Source organism: Asparagus officinalis, chromosome 9 (assembly GCF_001876935.1).
Source record: "Asparagus officinalis chromosome 9, Aspof.V1, whole genome shotgun sequence".
NCBI lineage: Eukaryota > Viridiplantae > Streptophyta > Magnoliopsida > Asparagales > Asparagaceae > Asparagus > Asparagus officinalis.
Window position 1 is genome coordinate 67,211,406 of NC_033802.1, and position 9,972 is coordinate 67,221,377.

Consider the following 9,972-nt stretch of genomic DNA (forward strand, 5'->3'; position numbering starts at 1 on the left):
TCATCGGTCGACCGGTCCGGTCGACCGAGAGCTCTAATCGGTCGACCGAAATTTCGGTCCGGTCGACCGAGAGCTCCATCGGTCGACCGCACCGGTCGACCGACGATTGTCCAGAGCTGGTTTTCGTGCTTTTTCGCTCCATCGGTCGACCGACTGAATTTCCGGTCGACCGACAATAGAGCCATTGTCTCCTAACGGCTATTCTGACCTGATCTGTCTGGGGCTGTTTTGTCATTTTGGTTTGGGGTTTTTGTTGAGATCTTGAGTGGGTATAAATACCCAATTGCTGATCTCTTTTCAAAAACCGTCTTTTGTTTTGGGTGTTTTTGGCTGAGCTTTGAGTGGGTATATATACCCCATTGCTGATGTCTTTTCAAGTTAACTAAGAGAGTTTTTAATCAAGTTTAATAAAGTTTTTAACAAGGGTTTTAGTTTGGTTTAAGTGTGTTTAAAAAGCTTTTAAGCAAATTGAGAGTTTGTTTTTGTGATTCAATTCTACAAGAGCTTGAGGAGATCATCTATTGGTGTTTGGGCATTCAACTATTCTCCCTCCAACTCTTGATATATTGAGAAGTTTTCTAAACTCTATTTCTAGCTTTTTTATATATTTGATTATCATTGTTATTAAGCTAGAACTACATTGAGTTTAGTTTTGATTTATATCTCTTTGTTCACACACAACCTTTTGAGCTTATTGTATTTACATTCATAGTATAATTTAGGGTTGTGGGTTTGTGACATTGAGAGTGAGCTTAATTGAGTTCTCACCTTGTTTTGAGAACAAATCATTTGTTATATTGTGCTTATTGTGAGAATCACTTTGTAATACACTTGTACACCGAGTGAGAAGTGTGTGGTGAGAGTCGGGGATCGTCCCAAGAGGAGTGGCGTCGGTTGACGTGCCTAGGGAGAGGTTGTAACCGAGCACTTGAGGGAGACACGGCTAGGTCCAACACTTAGTGGGTGTAGAGTGTGATTGCAAGAGTGTGAGTTGTAGAGTTTTCGGTTAGCTAGAAAACCGAGTGTGTAGAAGAAGTTCCGGCTTCCAAACCGGATTGTGTTAGTGGATTTCTCCCGGGGAGTGGGGAGCGGAGACGTAGGACGGAAGGTCCGAACTCCGTGATCATATTGCTTGTTTGAGTGTGCTTTGGCGTTCATTTATATTTATGTTCATATCTTATATCGCCATTGTCCATAGCTCATTATTTATATGATCCACTATCTTGTTTATGTTTATTTTACCCTTGTGTTAGTTCATATATCCTTGCTCATGTATTTGTAATATCTCATTGATAGGATATATTCATTTGTGCATATTGCTTATCCTAGCTTACGTATCTTGTTGTATTTTATATTTGCTAGGATAACTTGATAATTAATTTTAATTGGCATTTAATCGGATTAGATTAGCATAAGACCCTAATCACCCCCCCTCTAGGGTCTAACAATTGGTATCAGAGCTTGGTGCTCTTTGATTTAAGGACTAACCGCCTTGAGTTAAAGATCCAAGTTATCTTTTTGTGCTAATCTTGTTTTGATTGCATTACATATATGTTTTGGTTTGATAGTTTTCAAAGTTTTACTATGAAACAATTGAATACAATTGGAAAACATATTTTTGTTTCATACTTAATACATTTATATGATTTCATCAATATCAATTTTATTTAGTTCCATGAAATCATGTTTTAAGTGTATTATATGTGTATTTTGATAAAATACTATATTCACTATTTATAGACTTCATAACAATAGTTTACATCTTCTATTAAGTCTATAAAATCATTTTGTATTGTTTCAAAACTTGGTTTAGCCAAAATGTCAAAATTCACATGTTTACATTTTCATGTTTTGGACTATTTTGTAAAATGATGATATTTTTCATTTGTGAAGTCCTTTTTCGAAACCAGTTGTTGTAGAATGTTTATTATCATGTCTACAATCATTCCCCAAAGTTTTACATTTTTTGGAATTTATTTGATATTTTTAAACAGCATTTCAACGGTCGACCGAGAGCTCCATCGGTCGACCGCACCGGTCGACCGGATAAGTGTTTGCTTGATTTCCTGTTTTCGACCTGGATAACGGTCGACCGAACTTTCCATCGGTCGACCGAATTTTTCCATCGGTCGACCGACGGAATTTTCGGTCGACCGACAATATAGCCGTTGCTTTTTAACGGCTCTTTCTCTGAGCTGTTTGCTGGGGTTTTTGGTCATTTCGTTTTGGGGTTTTTGGCTGAGCTTTGAGTGGGTATATATACCCCATTGCTGATGTCTTTTCAAGTTAGCCAAGAGAGTTTGAAAACAAGTTTAAGAAAGTTTTTAATCAAGGGTTTAAGTTTTGTTTAAAAGAGTTTAAGAGTTTGTTTGAGTTTAGTTTGTGAAGCAAATTTCACAAGAGCAAAGAGGAGATCATTCTTTGGTGTTTGGGCATTCAACTCATCTCTCTCTCACTCTTGATCTATAGAGAAGTTTTCCTTAAACTCAATTCTAGCTATTTATTGTTTTGATCTTAATTTCCATAAGCTAGATTTATATATTGAGTTTAATTGTTTTATTGATACTCTTTGTTCACACACAACCTATTGAGCTTATTGTATTTTCATTCATAGTATAATTTTGGGTTGTGAGATTAGTGACTTAGAGTTGTGCTTAATTGAGTTCTCACCTTGTTTAGAGAACAAATCATTTGATTTATATTGTGCTTAATTGTGAGGATTCACTTGTAATACACTTGTACACCGAGAGAAGTGTGTGGTGAGAGACGGGGTCGAATCCAAGAGGAGTGGCGTCGGTTGACGTGCTTAGGGAGAGGTTGTAACCGAGCACTTGAGGAGGAGGACACGGGCTAGGACCAACACTTAGTGTGTGAGGTGTGATTACATAGTGATTGTATTGTGAGGTGTAAACGTTGTTCGGGTGAACGTAGAAAACCCGGTTGTGATAGTGGAGATCTCCTCGAGGTGAGGAGCGGGGACGTAGGTCGTGGGGACCGAACCTCGTAAACATATCGTTTGTTTGTGATTGTATTGACGTACTTATTTTTATGTTCATATCTTATATCGCCCTCATATATTGCTTGTTGATCATATTGCCCACTATCTAGTTTAGTTTGTTTTACCCTTGTGTTAGTTTATATATCCTTGCTCATATACTTGTAATATCTCATTGATAGGATATATTCTTTTATTCATATTGCTTATCCTAGTTTACATATCTTGTTATATTTCATACTTGCTAGGATAACTCATTAATTAATTTTAATTGGCATATAATCGGATTAGATTAGCATAAGACCCTAATCACCCCCCTCTAGGGTCTAACAACAGCTGTTAAGAATCTTCTGACGATGCTCGTCGATGACCTTCTGAAGAGGCTTAGACTTCAACTGCTTTATTTCTTCTTGAAGTTGGGCGATGGTCACTTCTATTGTGTCGACCTGACGCTTTGCATCGGTCGTCGCCGCGTTCTCCACCTGAGCTAGAACCTCCACGCGGTCCCTTTTCTGAAGCGTCTCATCCAACTCTTGCCTAAGTTTGGCAACTTGAGAGACGTCTGAGGTGGACCCGTCGGCAGTCTGTTGCCGAGGGACTTTCTTGTTGACCTTAGTAGATCAACTTCCTTAAGGAGCTTCTGATGAGAGGTCCAAAGATGATCCACCTGATTGAATGGCTCGTTCTCCAATAGAGCCCCTCAGAGAAAGTAACTACGAAGAGCCTGATGAAGACCCTAATCAGGAATCCTCCTAAGAAGCTTCTCATCCTCTGGGAGACAGAACTAATTGATAGCCCTTGCCTGGGCTCGACAAGACCTGATAATGGACCCTCTAACATCCAGGTGATAATCAGCCTCGAAACAAAACTCTGGCCGGGGCTCCCTTGCATACTGGGTAGCAGATGAAGGGTGCCCAATGATACATGACCTCAGCTGGTCCTATTCTTTCTCGCCCATATCAAAGAAACTATGCGGAAAAGGGTGCTTCCGGCTAGTGGCCGGCAACCCCACCTCTGACCGAGCCGACTCCTTCCTCGGCTGAGGCGGCACTCGATGCGCGCTGTTTCAAATTCTTTTAGGGTCAGATCTTCTTGTGGATCATCCAGAGGGATGAGAGCCACCCACGTTTCTTCAAACTCTCGGCCGAATCAACCCTTCGGCCTCCCTCCTCCTCCTCCTTTGAGTGAGGGAGGGCATCTTCTCCTCGACAGTCAACGGAGCCTCTGGAGAAGGGATCGCTGAGCGGAGACGCTTGGTCGGTCTGACAAAAGATTCCTCTTGAGGATCAATTAACCTAACTTGGGGCGTAACAATGGCTCCCACTGACCCGGTGATGAGGGCAACAGCTCTATCCATGTCGGAAGTAGTCACCGGCACGATCGACACCGCGGTCATTCGTAAAACGGACTTATCCAGTAAAACCTCAAAGCAACGAGAGCCTGCGAACTTCTTGATCAACTCAAGATCGACCTTTTCTTCCTTGGATAACACCCTCTTGACGAGCGCACCCCTCCTAATCTCAGGCCAATCAGAGCCACCCATCTCCAAATCCTCCCCGGCCACCCACACGAACTTCTCCTTCCATTCCTTATGAGAATCTAGGAGGTCTACGATCAACTTGAAGGACCCCGACATCTGAAAGTAATAGTGAGGCTCCTTCTGACTTGCCTTTACAACTACGAAATAAGTAAAAAAGCTTCATCATGGGTTTTATACCCAATCAACTGCATATAACCATGAAAGTCATCGTGATGGCTATGGCATTCGGCTTCATTTGTACTGGCGAAACCCCCAAATCCTTGAACAATTGCTTCAAGAACGAAGGCAAGGGCAATCTCAGTCTACACTCCAAATGGTTTAGATAGAGTGGGTGCCGCCCCGGCCCATGGTCATAAATGACCTCCGCTCCCTTCGGGAGGGACAACTTATATTCCTTAGGGATGTCAAACTTCACGGACATTGTCTTCAGTTAGGCCGAGGTCACCTTCAAATGGATGATCTCCAGATATTCCCGACGAGGCACCGCTTCTAGATCCATAGAGAGACTAGGGGCAATCGGCAGGAAAGACAAAATTAGAAGAAGGTGAGGAAGAGGAGCAGTTAGATCGGATGAGAATTCCAACGGCAATATATGGTCTCCTACTTTACAGCTGTCAATGCATCTAAACCGTTGGATCCCATCTCATCCCACGGCTAAAAGCTAGCCTCGGAATTTAAAATGCTGCCGAATGACATTTCGTCTCCTTTTCTTGAGAAAACTATGATCTGACAAGAGAACAACCTAGGCAGCCTTAGAGATGTCTGATGACGTCAAGCGACCAAGTGTCCAGAAGGGGCGCCATTTCATTGTCAGAATCAATTCTACCAAGTCTCTGTTCATTTATTTTTCTCTTGCATCCAGCCACAACCGCATCCAAGCAAAAGGGGATGACTGTTATGGGGTATTCTCTGTTACTTATAAATATGCTATCCCAAGAATAGACTCAGTCGAGCTGGCGTCACTCCCCAAAGACGACTCGAAAGAAGGACTCAGTCTGGCGAAAGACTACTGCTCAGCAACCGGCCAACACTTCCCCCAAAAGTGACTCAGAACATTACTTCCCAGCATTATTTTACCATTTATGGTCATCATTACGACTCCACATTACCCGCTGACAAGCCTCAACGGCTGTTGATTCCCCATACCACAAAAGCGACTCCACGTCACTCACATGCAAGCCTCAACAGCTGCTGATTCCCCATACCATCAAAGTGACTCCACGTCACTCACAGGCAAGCCTCAACGGCTGCTGATTTCCCATGTCACTGAAGTGACCCGCCATCACTCATCAATCGACACGAATAGGGCAGAGGATGACTCAGCCTCCAGCCCACCCATCGCCATCATCATGAGCCGCCTCCTCACTAAATACATGTTCTGCCCTTGGCATCCTATATAAATAGAGACGCTATTCATCCTAAGCGGAGGTTCGATCTCTCCCTCACTACCTAAAAAATTCTCTAGTCACATATTAGGAGGAGACACTATTCCTCTATGATCGGACCCAAGTCCACCAGCTAACTTGACCGTCAGAGGTACCACGGGGGAAATAAGCCCTGTACTCCCATGATTCTTGTGTGTGCGGGTGATCCGTCCACCCCGAGCTCTAAGAACCAGGCATAAAGTCGAAGAAGGAAAGTGACCCTCCATCCCTCTCGACGATCCAGCAACTTCGCAAGCCCTATCGACTGTTTGTTCACGAGCATCAACAAAAATGATAAAAATAACTTATTTATTAATAATCAGTAAATCGTTTACAATTATAATTGTAACAACAATTCCAGATGAAGGATCTTAGATCTCTTTGCTATTTTCTTGGTCTAGAAATTTTTTAGGAGACGCGGGGAGTACTACTATCTCAACAAAGTATCTCTCGGATATTCTAGCTCGTGCTGAGCTAACTGACGATGCAAGTGTCGATACTCCACTTCAACAGAAATGTCAAACTTCACTCTACTAATGGTGAGCCTCTATATGATCCTACCTGATACTGACATTTTGTTGGTCAGTTGGTCTATTTGTGCATCTCTCGACCGGATATCTCTCATGCTGTTGGTATTTGTCAGCCAATTTGTTAATGCCACACGTTGAGATCAACACTCATTTTGTTCGTCAACAAGTTATCAATGACAAGACAATTCAACTTCCTCATGTCTCATCCGCTGATGAGCTTGCAGATTTCTTCACGAAGGCCTTACTTGTTCATCGATTCTAGTTTCTTGTACATAAACTCTGATCCATTAGAAAAATCTCAATTAAGGTCAATAATATTATCCTCTTTGATTCTTGAAAATTTCAGTCTTCCACTCGTTCGCCGTGCTCATTCCCAATACTAATTAATAGAGTACCCCTTATCGCTCTCCCTCCGTCCAGGAAAAACGTAAGGCCAGCTCTTTTTCAATCACTAGCAGCCTTCCCTCTCTGTGGTCTAAGCTCCGCATTATCCATCATGCCTCTAGCAATATTACACAGCAGCAGAGATAGCAACAATGCCCAAAACACATGAGCGAGCTGCAGCAGACGCTCGAGACCAGCTTGAACTCCTGAAAGCAGTAGCCCAAGCCTGGCACTCTCAGACCGGAAACCCGAAGCCCACCAATGAGGATGCTGAGGCCCAGAAGATTAACCGCCTGGGGTTCAAACCTCGGCCCAGTAGGTTCAAGGTAGAGGCATCAATGAGTATGGCCTCAAGAAGAGGTCAGCCGGCTTCTTCTAATTCATCAGGCGCCTCCTGGAACTTCTCTGGATCTCTACTGGATTCTTATGAGATTGTTACTCTGGCTAAGAAACTTGAGGCCAGTCTGGCTCTGGACCACCCTATGTCGAGCTCCGCACGGAACGGGAAGAGGAGCAGAGCAGAGAGTAAGAATAGCTTGAGGAATTTGTTCTACAGGGCCTCTTCCAAGAGATTCACAGCTGCTGCTGCTGCTGCCGCCGCCGCTGCCGTTTCAAGAGACCAGGAGGGGGATTAATTATATATACTTTTTGAATTTACTCTAATTTTCTTCTCCGGTACAACTTGCTGTTGTGGAAGCAACAGTATAGGAACCCAACGAGAGTATATATTGAGTACAGATACTCCTCCGAGTTCTTTTAATTTTATTTCTTCTAATTGGGATTAAATCGATATGCTCATGCTAGAGTGGAGGTCACTTAATTTATACTTGGGCTCGTGAGATTACAGATTACAAGCTGTTCCCTTTCGGAAATTCATCTCTTAATTCTGCTTTTTATTCTTAATAAATAGCACGAGAGCAGCGAAAAGAGATTTTTATTCATAAGAGATGTTGACTCAGTATGGTCAGCACCCATCAACACACATACCCATGTATATCTGAGTAATTTTATATATATTACGTCCTAGGCTACGTCCATGGTCATAAGCCTTTGATAGTAACTCTGGTGCTTGCGCTTGATGTACTCATCAGCTTCCATATCGATGTTCTTTTCTTCATGCGAGCGAGTTTTCTCGACAGTTTCTACAGATCGCTCAATGACGACAGGATGATGATCCTGTTGAGTTGTCGCCGTCTCCTTGTGCTTGAACATCATGTGGAGGTTGGGGAAGCGAGGTCCCTCGTATTTGCTGCTGATGTTCTGATCAGTCCTGGTGGAAGCTGCTGTTTGGATTTGGTGATGATCAGTCTCTGAGGCTTGGCTCTCATCAAAGAACTTGACACTGCGGCGATAATGCGACTGCCTAGGCATCACGGCTCACCCTTGTTTGATTTGAGGGGTTAATTTATGCGCAATATTCTAATTTATAGGCAAAGGTAAGTTGCTCCAAACAACTTGGTAGTGATGTGGCCTAATCTTGTCCCTACATCTACATTGGAGTTGATGAATGGTGGTTGAGGCTCTATCTTCGAGGTGTGATGTAGGGGTAAGATTATGACACATCACTACCAAGTTGTTTTAAGCAACTTGATACCAAGGTTCTCCATTTTGCTCCCTCTCTCTCTCTCTCTATATATATATATATATATGATATGCTTCTTTAGTCAATTTCAGGCATCTCTCTCTCTCTTTACTTGCTTACTAAGCGCATGCCTAGCTAACTACTATAAGTAGGATCGATGCGTTTGGATTCTCTCTTTACTTGCGCCGCAACGTACGTCTTTAATCGAATAAAACATACATAGAGTTTATCTTAATCGAGCTAAAGTGGAGCCAAGGGAAATTAATGAAATACATAACGATGCAGTATTTGGTACAAATCAAAATCATCCCAGTGTAAATAACGAGACAGCTGTGATTGAGAGAGTGGTCTTTTTTCCCACTGTCAAAGTAACGGAGAGGATCCAAAATCCATCACAAAATTATTATTCGTGCGCTTGGGAGTGCTTCGACCTTTTTATGCAAAGTTTGTCACATAGCTAGCAAGACCACATGGCAAGTCAATTATTAGGGTGGAGCATCAAAATGGTTCGGAGATAAAATCGATTTTTCAATAGTTGCTTGAAGAAGAATTTTGTAAAGTTTTAAAAGGCATCGCAAAGTGGGCGAAGAATCAAAATGGTGGGCATACAAAAGAAGCTGCTTTCTCATATTCTCTGGTTCACCTATATATCCCAAAATAGATATAGGTAGGCACTGGGTTCAGCAAAATTAAGGACATGTTTTCGATATAGTTCTACTGAAAAACTTTCGTCAGTATAAAAACAGGTTCTTAATTTATTTACTTAGTTTCAAATTGTATAAAAGTGTTACAGTTTTGTGCTTACTTAGTTTCAAATTGCATAGAAGTGTTACAGTTTCTATCGTGTAAAAACAATGTCAGATAATCAGAAGGCAATCCGGACAGCGAGACAGATCGCAATCGGATGGTTAACAAAATCTTCCTGCTTTGATCTCGTTAGGGATTCCTGCAATGCCATTTGGTCAACCTCCCAATTCGTAATGTATGTGCGGCGAAAGATAAAGAACTCGGCAGGAAAAAGTTTCAATTTGTTCAAAGATACTGAATTTTGTGCGGCGAAAGATAAAATTTTTTTCAGGATCCTGAATTTTGTGCTGGAAAATTCTCATATTTCTCTCTTGCCAAATCAAATATACTGCTACCGAGAGGACCATTCTTTTTAAATTTTGTATAAGCCCCATTCCTTTGAGTCTGAAGCTCTACCAACTGATAAGTTGATTCCAATCACATGATCTCCAAGAGAAATCCATCCAATTCATCACCTTATTCTAGACATTTGTTGAAAACTGATATTCAAAGAAGAGGTGCTTGCATGTCTCCAATTGATGATTAGTACACAAAACACATAGGTTTATGTTTAATAATATCATTCAGCATAATCTATCTTGTGTTAAGAGTCTGGAATGATTTGCTAGCCAAAGAATAAATGAATGCTTAGGATATGGTAATCCCCTCCAAACTGTGTCGGCCCACACAGCTGAAGGTGCTTCTTTGAATTATGACTTTGTATATAGAGG

The 9,972-nt window shown here is 41.9% G+C and overlaps 1 protein-coding gene across 1 annotated transcript; it reads left to right on the plus strand.

The window, feature by feature from the left end:
• On the plus strand, window positions 6,805-7,633 carry LOC109824695. The gene has a single exon (XM_020391337.1). The coding sequence runs from the start codon at window positions 7,026-7,028 to the stop codon at window positions 7,506-7,508; it is 483 nt and encodes a 160-aa protein (XP_020246926.1). The 5' UTR covers window positions 6,805-7,025; the 3' UTR covers window positions 7,509-7,633.